Source organism: Pyxicephalus adspersus, chromosome 8 (assembly GCF_032062135.1).
Source record: "Pyxicephalus adspersus chromosome 8, UCB_Pads_2.0, whole genome shotgun sequence".
NCBI lineage: Eukaryota > Metazoa > Chordata > Amphibia > Anura > Pyxicephalidae > Pyxicephalus > Pyxicephalus adspersus.
The window spans coordinates 45,771,773-45,789,124 of NC_092865.1; the positions used below are offsets into that span (position 1 = coordinate 45,771,773).

Below are 17,352 nucleotides of genomic sequence, written 5' to 3' on the forward strand. Positions count from 1 at the left end.
CTTTAATTGCATTTATTCTCAATGGTTTGGCAATTTTTGTGAATAATGGATACCTAAAGATTTAAGGAGGAAATATGGGAAATCTTGATAATCAAAATGTAAAAATGTCTACATTGTTTAGATCTGGGAATTAGCAAAATGATTTATTTCATATGTATTTGTCTATGTATCAATCCTCATAGTTCTATTATTTATCTTTCTATCTATCCATCTGTTTCTATCTATTTATCGACATTGTGAATAGTAGATCTTCATGACATTCATTAGGCTAAATGAGGGTGAAAATGTACATTGCTAAGTGAACAGCCAAATATCCTTTAGTAAATCACTTAGTTGATCGGTCATTTTAACTATTAATTTCTACTGTATATTGCACATGCAGTATAAGGTTAACCTCCCTGGCAGTCGAATTATGTCAGTATTTTTATGCCAAATGTCGTGCATTGTTTTGCATGCAAATTTGTTGTATAATATTGTAGCCCTGTAATTCTTAGGAATACCTTATCTTAGGTATGATAAAGTTTGAAGCACAAATCAAAAATTATATTATAATAAATAAGAATTGTAAAAAATATTGAAATAATATAACAACAATCAATGCAATTTATATATTTTATCAAATCAAAAACAATGATATTTTTCCAAACAAGGGTGCAATCTTTTTGATAAATTGAAAATAAATGTCTAATAGACATCCCAGGTGTGATAAATTTTAAAACGTCCAACCTGGTTTCCTTTCGGAGCAGCAAACCACGCACATCCTTGTAGGTGCTGCCTTTTTCTCAGTTGGTGAATTGTACTCTGTGAAGTGACGACCAGTCAGGTGTACTTCTTTTGCTGTTTCCTCATCGCTGGGTAGAATATCATTGCTTGATCAGCTCTGTCGACACCTCCCATGGCGTTGTTGTAGTCAATCACTACTTGTGGCTTCATCATTTCTTTCCCACCTTTTGTGCGCACCGTAACTGTGGAGGCATTATGGACTGTACTCAATAGGCACACATCTTTCTTGTCATGCCATCTCAGGACCATCATTTTTCCTTTCTGCCAGGCAACCATTTCTTCTGTCTTCAACTTCTTGTTTCCAAACATTGATGGCAGGTTGCCAATTCTTGTTTCCAAATTGATGGCAGGTTGCGCCGGTTAGACCTAACGTTTCCATACGCATGTGTTTTGTGTTGCAGAAGACACTCAAAAAGTTCAGGAGATGTGTAAAAGTTGTCGGTTGTGACACAATAGCCCTGATTTACAATGTAATCTGCTTTTAAATTTACCGCCGGGCCAAGCCTCCCCAGCCTACCGACGCTTTACGCATCACATCGAGGATGTGATGCAGAAGCCGGCCACCGCTAGATAGAGAGGCACTAGTAGGAGTTTTTTTTTTCTACCATGAGTGTGACTTGGGGTTACAGCTTTTTGCATGTAAAGTTCACTCTGAGTAACACTCGGGAATACGGCCAGGGAGGTTAACAACAGAAAGATTATGTTTTTCATACAGCGTTCATTATACCTGTATATATAAAAGATTGATTCTAACATTCTCCGGTGGAGAATCTTTCAGGTGCATGTGTTTTATTTACTGTGGTTGGTTCTCCACCAGAAAATGTTTGGTGAATATCAGATTTACTGCTTTATAAATAGACCCAATAGCATGCAATGACTTTGATATGTAGTTTCTTTTTTTTTCAAGGAACAATGAATAGACATTTGAATAATTGTACAGTAAATAAATTTTACCTCCTTGCATTCTCCATGTCTGCACATGCTCAGCTTGGCATTTTCACATTTATCCTTGTGATATATTCAATACCTATGTTAGGAAATGTTGTCATCATCAGTCTTATCTGTCTGGTTTCTCAGCTTCACACCCCAGTGTATTTTTTCCTGTGTAACCTCTCCATCCAGGACATTATTTATATATCAGACACTCTGCCTAAATTTTTAGCTATCACCAAATCCAGGGATCATGGAATCACCTTCCTAGCATGCATCACCCAAATGTTTATTTTTGTCTTTTGCATAGGAACAGAGGCATGGCGAGAAATTCAAAATCCATTTGTATTGCATTCAATACAAAATACAGTATTTAATGCAATACATTGGATTTATTTGTGTAAAAGCAAAAACTTGTTTTCATGAACATTTATTTTACAGTATATTATAATAGTATGAGTATAACATTTATTTTTAAAATGTTTTTAAAAAAAATAAAACAATTTAAAAAACATATATATTTTGATTAATTTATTTTATTTTATTTTTTTTCATGATTTTGTGTTTCAAACTTTATTATACTCATACTATTATATTATGCTGTAAAATAAATTTTCATGAAAAACAATGTACTGCTTTTAGACATAGAAATCCAGACGGAAATGTAACACGTCAGAAAAACTGAATTTAGTTCTAATGGGGAATTGATCTGAAGGGGTGAATATACCCAGCTTTGAATATGTTGTAGGAATTTAAGATTTCATTTTTAGAAGTGGAATGCAAAATTTGCTTTGTTGATGGTTATTTGTAAACAATTTGACTTTATTAGAGATATCTGTGTGTTCTCATTTTAATGGTGTCCAACCTTTTTTCAGCTTGGGGCTGCTGTTGACATTGAGATAAAACTAAGGCCGCAATGCACACAAACGTTAAAGATGTATGTTTAAAACTAGAATAGTTTTAATTTTACATTAAATAGAAATGTTTCCAGTTACAGTGACATATATGCACCACATTAAAGAAATGACAAATCAAGAATTTCTGCACTCACTGTTTGATGCTCATTTTACTAATGAAAGATACAACACTAAATCTATCATACATTGCTGGATGGTCAGATATTGCTCTCTGCTTATCATTCCTGTACCAAAGAGCAGAATCTACACCATACAGTGTGTCCTGTCAGTTAGAGGGAGCCGTTAACCTTCTTTCTACCCAAAAATCTCTGCAATTCATACTTCCAGAGAAATGCAATTAATGTGTCTGATAGCCAAGGGGTATATTTTCTTACTGCTTTATCTTCAGGTCCTTACATCTCCCTGTTCCTGGGAAATTGGGGTTCACAGTAGGTAAGTGGCCAGCTTTGGTAGCACGGTATGACATGTAGCATGGTATGATAGGTATAGCTTTTCTTATATTGTGATGGAACCGTAGTGATTAAATTTTAGGGGCAGTTAGCCACTAGAGTCCTGCATTTGCAGTTACATTTCTCTTTTCTTACAGAGAAATTGGGGTTCATAGAGAGTAAGGGGATAGCTATATGTAGCAGGGTAGCATGATAAGATAATTCATAAATTATTTTTTGGGGGGGGGCACAAAAGGCATTTCCTACTGGCTCCCACATTTGACAACGTTCCCCCGTTCCAGATAATTTGGGGTTCACAGAAGGTAAGTGGCTAGCTATGTGAAATGTAAATTTCACATTTCTACAACAATTGGTGTAGGAGATATGAAGGTTTATACATGGGGATAATGACAGCTGCATGGACACAGACACAGCTCTCCTGCTGCTCCTGGTCTTATCGCAAAGTACAAGATGGGGGGGAAACAGCCACAGCTTATTGCCAGGTATATAGTACACGCCCACTCTCAGGGAGCTAACACTGAGCATGCTCAGGAAGCTCCCTCTCCTGGTAGCACGATCTCATAGAAAAAATAGGAAATGCACACGTCACATCCCCTGCAAGACAACGAACAGAGAGGGAATGGGGAGAGGGCCGGATCTGGCAGCTCTGTGGACCAGATATGGTTTGTAGGTTTGCCTTTCATATATTTGCAGTTAAAGTCCTTTGTAACTTTTATGTCATTTGAAAATAGTATGAATGTTTGGATGTGGCAAAAATTAACAAATGTTAATTAGGTCAGAACCTTCAATAACATATAAAAAGTGATAAAACTCCAAGGGTATCTCAACAACAAGAAGAAACAAATAGATCCTACATCCCAATGGATATGGTAAATTTATGGAATGAGAACATTGAAGTAAAAAGGGCTTTTAAGGCATCAATACCAAAAATACGGTAAAAACACATAGTTTATTCAATATATTAAAAAATATATAGCCATAAGTACAAAATAAACATATGCAATCATTGGATAAATAGCCAGGAAATTCACAAAATCCTCTTTATTGTAAATTTGGTTCTCAAAGGAAAACCGAAAGATGTTATAGTTTTCCCAAAGATGTTGCAGTTCAAGGTATATGAGGAGACTAAATATTCTGTTTGAAGGGTTTTTTTTCAACGCGTTTCCCAGTTGAAAAACAAACATGATCCCATGTTTAATGCGGAGTTAAATGACAAAAATTGGTTTTACAATAACAGGTAAACCACATAATCAATATTCACATGTATTTATTTCAATACAGTCAGGCCAACCAGCTTGCTATCCGGCACTATTACTGTATGGGTTCAGGCAAGTGACTATCATGTACAGTTACTCCCCAAGATAAAGACTCCTCGATACGAATGGGGCTTCCCTGCTGTTTGTGTGCAGGACGGAGGCTTGATGCAGAGATTGCAGGGGTGGTTCGCATGGCTTCCAGAAGCAATATTTTGCTGTTCTGCAAGCTATTGTACCTCTGTAATGACCATGACAAACTCTGCAGTTGCTTCTTTTTGCATATTAAAACCTGGCTTGCTCCAGAAGTTAATAAATGTCTAGGCTCCATAAAGCCTATTTTTTGCTTTGTTTTTTTGCTGTGTCTGTTATTAACTCACAGTGAGGATTTTATACAGTAACTGACACCATGCTGCCTAATAATATGTTGAGACAAGCATGTCCTAATTTAATTTTTTTTATAAATAAATTATGTACCAGTTTCGACTTACATACAAATTCAATTTAAGAACAAACCTACAGTCCTTATCTTGTATGTAACCTGGGGACTACCTGAATCAGATCAGCAATTGTTTTTTACACCTTTTGCTTTCATTTAGGAAAATGGAGGAAGAACGGTACAAATACAGATTTTTGATCCAAATTAATATTTTATTATTTGTATCTCTTATCTTCTTATCTTTCAGCCTGTTTATTGCACACGCACACACCGATCCTTCCCTAGTTCATTCCTATTTTTTGTTACATTGTTATGTAGTCACGGAATTTTCTTTGAAAGTTGAATCTTTTTCTAGATTATATCCAATGGATTGGGTGTGCAGGGATTGACTGTATTGAAAATCTAGAGTCAACATGTAAAACGAAGAATGGCAATTTTACTATCCGTTTTTAATTATCTGAATGTTCACGAATATAATGCATTATTGTAATGATGTTATCTTACAAAAACTTGAATGTGTACTCTATTATTATTACACAGTATTACACAGTATTACTCTATTCTTAAGGAATTCCTGCTGTAAATTTTGGACTTTGGAAATTGTAAAATGTCTGGAACTATGTAAGTTCAACACTTTGATTGTTGTAAAAAATGTGTACTTTCTTTGTATGTGACTTTCCAAGTTTCCCCAGTTACTTTGTAAAACCCTTTATAAAACCAGTAAAATATTTGAAATACAAATGAATATTTATTTCTGCAGCTTCAATTTAATGTGGGGATTCCTGTCATTAAATATTTTTCTTTCAAGTGCCTAATCCCTCTCAAGACATCTTTGTTTCTCAAAGTGTAAACCAGGGGGTTTAATAGTGGGACCAGCGCCGTGTACAGCAAGGAGAGCATCTTGTCGTGTTCCTGGGAATGTTCAGACTGCGGGATCGTATAGGAACCAAGTGATGGCCCATAGAATAACAACACAACAATGAGATGGGAGGAACAGCTGGAGAAAGCTTTGACCTTCACTCCTAATCTGTGCATCTTCTTGATGGTGGAGATGATACATATATATGAAGCCAATATAAAGAAAAAGGGAAAAAATCCCAAGACAACCGTAATTATTGACAAAAAAAGTTGGAGAGGTGCGGTATCACTGCTGGCCAGTTTTATCACGGTTTTCAAATCGCAATAAAAATGATCAACATTGTGAGAGCTGCAGAATTCTGAATACAATAGCATGAGAGACTGAACCAGTGCATTAAAAAATCCTATGAGCCAAGAAACCGAGGCAAGAAGAATGCAAATGAGTTTCTTCATGATAACCGCATAATGTAAAGGAACACAAATGGCAACATATCGGTCATAAGCCATGGATGTCAACAGCAAAAATTCTGTCCCTATGCAAAAGACAAAAAGAAACAACTTTACTTTAGCTTATTTCCATCTGACTGCATATTGGGCCTGATTTAGATAAAGCTTTACTTTACTTTAGCTTATTTCCATCTGACTGCATAAGGCTGGAGGGGATACACTTTCATCGGTGAAGCTGGTGATCCAGAAAACCTGGAATGGATCTGGTCCAGGATTTAAAACATTTGAAAAAATCCATTCCAGGCTTGCTGGATCACCCAGCCTCATTGATTAAAGTGTATCCTAATCCTGCATTTATTCAGGCTCATTCATTCAAGTATGTTAATTTGATTGGTTTCAATAGTTTCAATAGTTCTACCTTCTGTGCTTTCTCTCCCCTTAAACACCATCAATCGGTGGGGTCTCACCTTGATCCTCATCTTCAATCAGTGATTTGGTCCTAATAGCACTTGAAAACGCCACATAAACTAAATTAATGTGATCCAGTACTTCCTTTGAAATGGCTGCTCCACAGAAAAGTTAGAGTTACAGAACAGTTCAACTGACATTCATCCATAGTTTTCTTTGGTCCAACTATTGAGTTAAACGATACATTATTACCTACATCCCCTGAAAAAGCAAGTGTTGCAAAATACATTGGACTTTTAAGACTCGACTTGAACCTGTGTCTTTCTAAAGTCATACAATCATACTGTATGTTTATGGATCTGTATTTGAATTATTGTATACTAGCAATGATACTGAAACTGTTGTTCCTCATTGTAGATGAGACACAATATAACCAATAAGACCCCTCTTTGGAATAGACTAAGAGCAGGTCTATCTACTCTTTCTCTCTTTTTGGATTTAGGCAAGGGGTTGCTACTCTATACAACACATATGTGGTAATTATCTGCTTTACAAAAACATAAACTAAATTTGATCATTACCTTGTTTTAGAATAAAATTACACTGATCATCAATAATTTCAACAAAATTGCTGCTTATTTAATATCATTTTGTCAGCCTATCTTTTTGATTATCTACACACGATATGTAAGCGAGAATTCTCAATTTGAAGCTTCTGCAATGTGTTTTGTTCCGTCATTTTTTAAATCTCTGTGATAAGAACACGTGAAAATCTCCAGTATATAAATATTTGTGGAAACCTCTGAGGGGAAACCCTGTGAGAATTTGTTACAATGTGGCCTTGTTACTGAGAAAATTATTCCCAGGTTATATGTCAATTTTATAAATGTTTACATATATTACTTTAGAAACAGCAAATCTATTTATATTTATATAATATATTTATATATTTTTATACAATTAATACTGTTCATGCTTGCAAAGTAGATGAATGTATATTAAACATAAACATTTATATAAATACAATGTCACAAAATAATCACCTGTAATGCGCCTGGGCACACAAACCACTACCGACTCCAGATATCCTTGAATAAGGTTTATTCAGAATGGTACAGCACAGCAAGGGTTAAGTCCAATCAAGCAAGGTACAGAAGGATAAGGCAAAAGCAGGTCAGTAACAATCCGAGGTGGCAATCGGACGATCCCGCTGTGATGCCAGGGCGTCTGTCCATCGGAGGGCGCGGCCAGGCGGGAAACTCAAAAGCAGATTACTGAGTAATCTGCATTTAAATGCTGCCCGGGTCCTGGCGATGCTGCTGCTCGCATCTGCAGTTAGATTCGATGCACCATGAAGGATTTCTGCATGGTGCATCACATCTAACTGGTGATGTGATCAGCAATAGTAAATTCTGGGGGTGATTACTATGTAATCTGCTTTTAATTTTTTTTTTACAGTAAAAAACACAAAAAAACACATAAAAGTATAAATCCACATTTTAGTGCACCAAGCATCATTGCCCAGTGCCCTGATTTACATTTTGCCCACCATTAGCCCTGACCTTGATCTGACCTTTTGATGACTTTTAAATCACTTCCTGAATGTATCATTTCATCACTTTGTCTTTGTTCCTGATTGATTGCTGGAGACCACATGGCATCCAAATGGCATCTCGCTGGCGCAAGCGTTGTTTTGGAGGGGTTTGGAAGCAGCAATAGCGATTTGGAGTCCCTTGTGGAATCGAGCGTTAGTGATTCACCAGGAAATTTTTCATCAGACAGCGAAAGTGAACTGAGCGACGATTCTGAACCTGAGGTCAGTGCTGTGCGCACATGGTGCTCCAGTGACCTTGATGCAGACCAGGCAGCACCGCCAAAATTTCCATTTACCGGCGCACCTGGGATGAAAATTGAGACTGAATGCGACGACCCCCAGGCATACCTGAAGTTGTTTTTGAACGATAAGGTTATCAAAAAAATTGTTGCGGAGACAAACAGGTAGGCCGTTCTGTGTTTGCTAACATTTAGAAATTTTTTGCTATATTTTTTTATGCAAACATGTATAATGCTCAGTGTTTGCTAACTTTTTGAAATGTTTTTCTAAATTTTTTTATGCAAACGTGTGTTCTCTGTGTTTGTTAACTTTTTGAAATTATTTGCTAATTTTTTTTTATGCAAACATATATGCTGCTCTGTGTTTGCTTACTTTTTTGGCTAAATTATTATTTTTTTATGCAATTATGTATGCTGCTCTGTGTTTGCTAACATATTACTTGCAACCTTCACCACACTATAAAAGCACATATTCTAAAATACATTTTTTATTTTGTTTTAGGCAGGTACGCTGGACAGCAACAAGGTGCTCCACACTGAGGCTTACAAGAAGCAGAAAGTGGGAACCTGTGACCAAGGATGACATTTGGCTGTTTTTGGGCTTGGTGATCCTGCAGGGAGTTGTGGGCAAACCCGTGCAGAAGTGGTATTGGTCCAAGAACAAAATGATTGCCACCCCATTCTTTGGCACAGTCATGCCAGAATACTGATTTTCCCTCATCATGAAGTACCTGCACTTCACAAACAATGAAGAATTTGATGAGACTACCCATCCTGCACCAAAACTCAAGAAAATTTGGGATGTTTCTCAAATGATTCTAAAAAATTTCCAGGAGACCCATGTGCTAGCCACAGACATCAGTATTGACATTACATTGCGTCAAAGAGGGCACGATTTGGCGTGAAGACCTATATGTTGTGCGAATCCTCATCTGGCTTACATTTGGAATACAGTACTGTACACTGGAAAAGGGGCACAGTTCAACCCCAGATACAGCCATTATGGATTGGCAACATCTTCAGTGCTATCCCTCATTGAGCCATTACTAGATCAGGGCTATTGTGTCACAACTGACAATTTCTACACATCTCCTGAGCTTTATGAGTTCCTTTTGCAACACAGAACAGATGCCTATGGAACCGTTAGGGCTAACCGGCGCAACCTGCCATCACTGTTTGCAAAAGGGTAGCTGAAGACAGGAGAAATTGTTGCCTGGCAGAAAGGAAAGATGATGGCCCTGAGATGGTGTGACAAGAAAGATGTGTGCCTGATGTGAGTCCTGTCCATGATGCCTCCACCGTTCTGGTACACACAAAACATGGGAAAGAAGTGATGAAGCCACAGGTGGTGATTGACTACAACAACACCATGGGAGGTGTCAACAGAGCTGACCAAGCCATGACATTCTACCCAGCGATGAGGAAACAGCAAAGGAAGTACTACAAGAAGATTTTCAGGCATCTAGTTGAGCAGTGCCTATGGGATGCCTATGTTCTGTACAAAAAAAATAGTCAGAGGCCTGTGAATCATTCAGACTTCATTTTGCAAGTTTCTGAATCCATAGTCAAGAACCACCAAACATCATCAGTGGCTATGAATAGACATGGACGTCGTGCTTCCACCGTTGTTAACCCAGAACGCCTGACCGGTAGTCACTTCACTGAATACATCCCACCAACCCAGAAAAAGGCAGCACCTACAAGGATGTGCGTTGTTTGCTACTCAAAGACCAATGACAGAGGAAGGAAGAAACGCAAAGAAACCAGGTTCTACTGTCCTGACTGTGATGTTGAACTTTGTTCAGCAACCTGCTTCAAAATCTACCACATCTTGGATGTCTACTAAAAATGGAAATATATTTTTTTTTCTGAAATCTGCATTTAATTTATAATAATATTTATCAATAATATTGCACTTTTTGGAAAATTTCAGTGAGAAATTTTTGATAAAATACTTTTTTTGTGATAAATTACTTTGTTGTGGTCAATTTTTTCATATTATTTTTTTATAATAATATTTATAATATAATTTGATTATTATATAATAAATAAATATAATTATCATACCCGGGAGTTAATCCTAAAATGTATAGGCCCACAATATAAACAACAAATTTCAATGCAAAAAGAAATTGTATCACTTCTTGCATCAAAAAACTGACAGAATTAGAACGCCAAGGGGGTTAACTAGGAAAATCTTTGCCAAATGGATGGATGTCAAAAACTTTGCAGAGAAGTACCACCCCAACAAAGCCCAAACAAGCCATAATAGCATTGTCTGACATGACCAGACAATGTCAAATTTCTGAAACATCCTGAGGAGAAGGCAGAAGCAAAGTTCTTTGGACAGATTTTTAGTAAAAGTCAAACCAAAAGTGTTCTCATATTTTAGATGCCCTCCAGGCAGTTGGCATTTTTACAATGAGGACACCAAGCACCACTCTTCGGGCCAGACTTATTAAGTTCTCCAAGAGCAGGTAAGATGAACTATCATTGGAGAACCTGGCAAACCTGGAATGGATTTCCTAGAAATCATTTGCTATCATTTGGCAATGTTTTCAATTCTGCACTAGATCCATCCTAGATTTTCTGGATCACCCAGGTTCTCTCCTGATCTTCTCCAGTCTGTATTAAATCAGGCCATTTGCATCATTGTATTAGAGTGTCTTGGTCCATGAACGCTTGCAAGTTACACATGTCCCCAGTATTTGAATTTAGTCAAAAAACTGAGGACATCCAATGGCACAAAAGATCTACTCTGGAAGGCAGCACAGGAGAGGAGGTGAAACTTACAGCCAGGGCTGCAATTTTTTTCAATGGTCTCTTTGTTTTATAGCTAGGTATGCTCCCACTTTGTTATTATAAGCATTATAATCGTGTGTTTCTCTGATACGTTAAAGGAAATATTCTGGCAAGGAATAAAGAGGAAGGAGTACTTGCAGAGTTTTTTATATGTATAAATATGTAGGTACAAAAATAAATCATTGGTTACACAGTCACAGAGTATGTAATACAAACAAGTATGGTCCTGGCCCAACCTATTTCCGTGGGGTAGATAGGACATGATACTAAGAAGTTTTTTTCCTATGTATATTAAATGGTAATGGGTTCCAAGGAAAAAGAGAGAAATGTAAACACTGCATGGTATAGTTTCAGGCTTTTGGGCCTTTATGGCTGTTATGTCACGGATAAAATTTGTGACAGTTTATGTAAATATTGATGGGTTAAATTTGGAGTGTACAAAGAGAGATAACACAGAGACTTGCAAGAAAAATGTAAAGATTATACTATTTAATATTAAGATAGATAGATAAAACAATGCAATAGCAATTAATTAGCTAAAACAAAAGATACTTAGCTGTGGAAGAAAGCTAAATTCACCCAAGGAGTCTGCTGGAAATTAATAACTTGGCAGATGATCAAAAAACATGTTGCATACAGTTAGTTCTGGTCAAGACTACTTAATTAGGTGTGGTATTGTGTTTTAAACTACCCAGGAACTAAGACACTGGCCAGTGCTTGTCCAGTACTGGACAACTGCATTTTACCTTACAGGGAGGCCAGTTAGAGGATATGCTGCATTCCTTTAGGATGACCTCATATAAGGTATACATATAACAGTATATACTGGTAAAGCATTATTGTTGGTGAGAAATAATTGATATTAAATAAAATTGTGCTAACCCAGCAATGGCAATTCTTGGCTTTTGATTTACAGGGATGTGGGTAGTAGGAGAGGCAGGAGGAGTGTTACCACTTGGCAAGTTGTACCCTGTAGCCATTCTTTTCCACTGTTCTCGGCATCCCCTGCACAGACACCGGGGCTGTGCACAGTTGAAGGGGATTCTGTAGTATGTGCTGCAGTCAAAGAGAAGATTATTCAATCCTGTCCTGCCAATGGCTGGTGGGCCTTTTTTTAAGTTTTAAAGTTCCAGGCTTAGGTTTTTGGATCCTTGGTGTATTTTTACTGCCTCTCCAGCTAGGCCTCGGTTTGACCTTGACTCCTGATTTGTTTGCCACCTGGCCTGTTACCTAACATTGCCTTTTCTGCTGCCCACCCTGACCCTGGCCTGTTACCTGACCTTGCCTTGCCTTGCTGTGTTCCAGCCTGATAGCTATTCCTATGCTGAAGTCATCTGATCCCTGTCAGCAATACAAGGAGGCCACCAATCTCTTCACTCTTTGCAGCGTGCTCTGGCAAAGATCAAGAACTCACTTTTACTGATTAAGTGACATTGTAGTGTGGCATCATTGTGGGAGCAAGGAGAGCCACTGGATGTAGATCTGAAGAAGACCAGTCTGCAGGAGAATCATATGTTGACCATGTTTGTTTACATCTCGGGCACCATCTTTGTTTATATTAACCTCCCAACCGTTAAGCCCGTACTTTTTCGTACTAAAAAAAGTTGCAATTATCGTTAACCCCGTACTTTTCTCACTATATTAAAATCTCACTTACCTGGTCCCGCTGTGCTCATCCAGCGTCGTGTCCGTGTTCCAGCGTCGTCCTTGTGTGTTTCAAACATTTTTTATATTCATTATATCTACTAGACCCCTATTCGGACATATTTCTGTAAGTTACAGGTCTACAATTAAAAAAAATATTTCATGAAAACCTGTAACGCTTTTGGTACAGAAATCTAGACCTCAGTGTAACGCCCAGGTGGTTAAAGGTTATGTTAAGTTGTGCGGATGAACTTTGAGTTTATCTTGCATGGTCCTGTAGGTTCTGCAAATACAGTTGTTAGGTGGTAGAATTATGGGGGCTCTAGTTGCTTAAGATGAACTGCTGTGCAGTGTTGAGTATCTAGGGATTCATCTTTAGAGCTCCCTGGCCATTTATGTATTTATTTATTTACATTTTTTCAAAATGTTTTTACCTAACCTATTTCCTATTATAGAGTGGGGTAAAACACTCCTGTATGGAGGCATCAGGTGTATTTTTTTATTGACAACCTGGGTTCAGAGGAAGTGGGTGAAGTCACATCAAACCTGAAGACTGGTGACATCTACAGGCTTGGAGGACTTTCTTTGATGGGGAGTGCTGAATTAAAGGTAATTTTTGGACCAAAGGATATTTTAGACAAGCTATAATAGGCTATTCATTTTTGTTTTTATGTTAAGCCTGTGTTCTGCTTTAAACAAGCCTGAGACATAAAAACATTACCGTAACATTTATGAGATTAATTAGTAAGCAGACCTAAACTGCGGAAACCGTCCACAAGGGGTAATCCCCATGATGAAAAAACAGCTTTAATAATTTTAACTGCAGAATCATGAGAGAATATTGTAGTGTAATACCGTACAAAATAAAAGTATAAAATATCCTGCAATATCAATCTAAGGGATTTATGAGAACCATGTCAGTGTATAGGATTCATAAAACATTAGTAATAGGGAAATAATTATAGAATCTAATAGCATTTACTATTAGAAATAAATAAATACAATTTAATTGATAGAATGTATTATTTACATTTTTATCATTTTCCTTATCCCGCAGGGCAGTGATATAAGTAATAGTGATATGATAGGTCCTCTTTTTTATCCGATGTATTTGTATATTATAACATATCTAATTGCTCACTGCAAGAAGTTGCCAAAAAAGTATAACCTACACAAATTTTATTGCCAATTTCCATTAAACAAACCACAAAGCTCAGTTCCTTCCTGATGCATTTCTTCCCATCAGGAGCTCAGTTATAGAAATCCCTGCAAATAGTATGCGTGGCCTCAAATTTATCACAATAGGGCTAATTTACTGATGGAACGTCATAGCAAAGTGAATTATCCCTTGTAATAGATTAATCGCTCAGCTTAGTAAATGAGATGGAGAGCTGCTGACCAATAATTCCATCATGTGCAAGGAAAAATCTAATTTTTTTAATTTACTTTTTTTTAATTTACTTGCGCATGATTGGGTATTCCATACAAAGTGAATATTTACGACATTCTCTAAGCTGAGTGAATTATCCCTTGCAGGATGATAGTTGATCTTGGTAAGTGCCTAGCTTTTTATCATTTAGTAAATCAACCCCAATGTGCCAATTTTTCCTTCAATGTCTTGAAAGGTCTGTCTGAGAAAGGGTATTACACTGAATGCAATATTGGATTTCTGAACTGCGAATGAGCTAAGGAAACACAGCACTGTGATACAAGCTGGGACAAAGCAAAACTCCTCTCTTCTTTTTACTTAAAGCTGCCATTGCTGAATAATTAACAGGGAATGGTAAATAATTGAGATCCCTAAATCTCTGACCACAGCAGAGGGCACTTGGGGATGCAGCGCAGAATTAAGATGAGTACTTAAAATATCTATGCGTTTATTCATTTATAGTTACATTTTACCTCTGATCTGATTATGATATCTAACTGGTGAACAGAGATGATCAGAATGGTTTCAGTAAAACTGATTCCATGACAGTGGATTGAAAGGGAAAACATTTATAGAGCTCCAGCCCTCAGAAACTATTTGAAGCCCACTACACCCTTATAAACCCCCAAACCCCACCTCAATTTTTCCTTCCTCACTGACTTTAAAGCATTTTGCCAAAATAGTGACATTTTACCAACATTTCCAGATGATAAAAGTTTTCAGTTTCTTGTTTTGTTGAGCTGCTACACATGTTTATTGGGATGTACTTACTTTTTACATGACTTTTTGTATGTATTGTGTTTGATTTCCAGCTTCAAGCCTTTTCATGAATTGCTCAGAAGAAAGATATTTTTTTCTTTCGGCTTTCTCTCTACCGTTTCATTTTCATCTTGTGCTTTCCTTTGTGATTTTATTGATTTATTTAGTATCAGTGTTTGGAAATTTGATTCTCATAGGTCTGGTGTATGCAGTATCTCATCTCCATACCGCCATGTACTATTTCCTGTGTAACCTCTCCGCTCAGGACATTGTTTATGTATCGGCCACTTTGCCCAAATTATTATCTGTTATAGTCTCTGATGACACTCGAATCGTTTTCCCAGAATGCATCACGCAGATGTTTTTCTTTAGTTTTTGCGCTGGAGCAGAATGTGTTCTCTTGACTTTTATGTCATATGACCGTTATGTAGCAATTTGTGCCCCACTTAACTATGCCACCATCATGAACCCAAACTTTTGTGTTGTATTATGTTCCATTGTATGGCTTATTGCGTTTTGCAATTCCTTCACCAATACCATGCTGGTTTCTAATTTACTTTTCTGCTATTCCCATAACATTAGCAGTTTCTACTGTGATCTGAAGATCATGATCGATCTCTCCACCAGTGACACCGCTAGAATGCAGACAATCTTGTCCATAGAATGCACACTTTTGGGGGTGATCCCATTCATGTTGATTTTAGCTTCCTATTTGTGTATATTAACTACAATTGTAAAAATTAAAAGCTCAACGGGAAGATCGAAGGCTTTTTCCAGCTGCTCCTCCCATTTCACCATCCTTATGTTATTTTATGGACCGTCTCTCAGTTCCTACCTAATCCCTCAATCTGAGAACTCACAGAAAGTAAACAAGATGCTATCCTTGATGTACACAGCGCTTGTACCAATGTTAAATCCTTTGGTTTATAGTTTGAGAAACAAAGACGTTTTAAAGGCTGCAAACCTTTGGGTGAAAAGATATTTAAAACATTAGAGGTAAAGAAATGTTCTGTCCGTGGATCCATTTAGGTCGGGGGTCACAGACAAGTAGTTCTCTGGATATACAGTTGCCAGATCTTCACCATCTACTGGACATTTCCTTGCAGTGCAGTCACAATGTTAGCTTCCACACCTGACATTGTTAGCAGACTTTAATGTAAGATCAATGCTTTCATCCTGCATGCCAACTCTCATCTGACTCTACTACACTCTGAGTTACTCCAAATATTTTTGGTTGCATTTCAACTTTGGATCATCAGTCTGCTTTCTCTTCTATCATCAGCCATTTGAAGACTGATCTACCAGTTGTGAGTGTGTGCTTTCTATAGCTTGTGCTGTTCACCGGTATCTGAACCTATTCTGGAATAGCCAGATCATGTTTTGCATAGAATGGGTAGTATTGGTGATGGTGCTGTAGATTTGCAGAGTGCTGTTGTTTTGATGATCTCTGGATTCAATTTCTTTAGGATGCTTTGACTATATTTGTCTATCGTTTAGAAAACTATTTGAAGTAAAGGTGGTGGTGATTTCTTTTTCCTTCCTCTTCAAGTTAAATAATTGATAAATTATTGTCCCCACTTGCCTTTGGGGGACAATAAAAGCAAGAATTGAAGGATTGGTACAGAGTAGGTTGTCAGTTATTCAGCTTAATGTCTCATATAATTAACTCCTAATGAAGGGGACAAAGCCGTCTGCGAAACGCATAGGGTTTTAATGTTTTGAGACTCTGTTGTAGACCTTAATGAGCATTAAATAAATATTGCTGGTATTTAAAATTGATATTTTTAGTTATATATGTTGATGAGATGTCTTTTTAAAGTCTTGTGTCTTGTGGTATATCTATTCAATTTCTTTGAAATGTGGCATCATGTGCCAATAATGGTTAGTATGGGAGTGCACAGTTGTTTGATATTTATGCGATTAATATTGATGTTTATGTCCATGCTGGTGAAAATCCCTCTCTATATCTGTCTTGATCATTGTCAATGTGACTGAAGGTGAGGAAACACCAAACATTTGTCACCAGAACCTGAACACTTTTTTTAAAAAGTTGTTTTTAGGAGTGGCTCCTCCCCTTCCGGTAAAGACTGAACAAGAAACCAGCAGCCCCCTGCAATACTTGCATCACATATCCAAGAAGGCTTCAGCTGCTCATTCTGCGCATGCCTGAGAACGGGCATGCATCATTAGAGGCTTTCCCCCAATCCCACTCATGTGCAATGAGATCAAAACATTTATTTTTATTATTTAGACATGTAGCCTGATCTTGCACCTTGCATTGTGGAGGTTTGAACAACTCGTAGGAAAATGTTGGTGCCCGCTGTTCCAACAAGATGGCACAGGGCCCACTGGGCTTGGTTTGTGGCCAGATCGAGAGGTTTTCACAAAGATATATAATAAG

The 17,352-nt window shown here is 37.4% G+C and overlaps 1 protein-coding gene across 1 annotated transcript; it reads left to right on the forward strand.

The window, feature by feature from the left end:
• The first annotated feature begins 14,300 nt into the window (after positions 1-14,300).
• On the forward strand, positions 14,301-15,945 carry LOC140337442 (olfactory receptor 1496-like). The gene is made up of 2 exons (XM_072421191.1): positions 14,301-14,316; positions 15,005-15,945. Exons 1-2 carry the CDS (start codon positions 14,301-14,303, stop codon positions 15,943-15,945), a joined length of 957 nt encoding a protein of 318 aa, XP_072277292.1.
• The last annotated feature ends 1,407 nt before the right edge of the window (positions 15,946-17,352 follow it).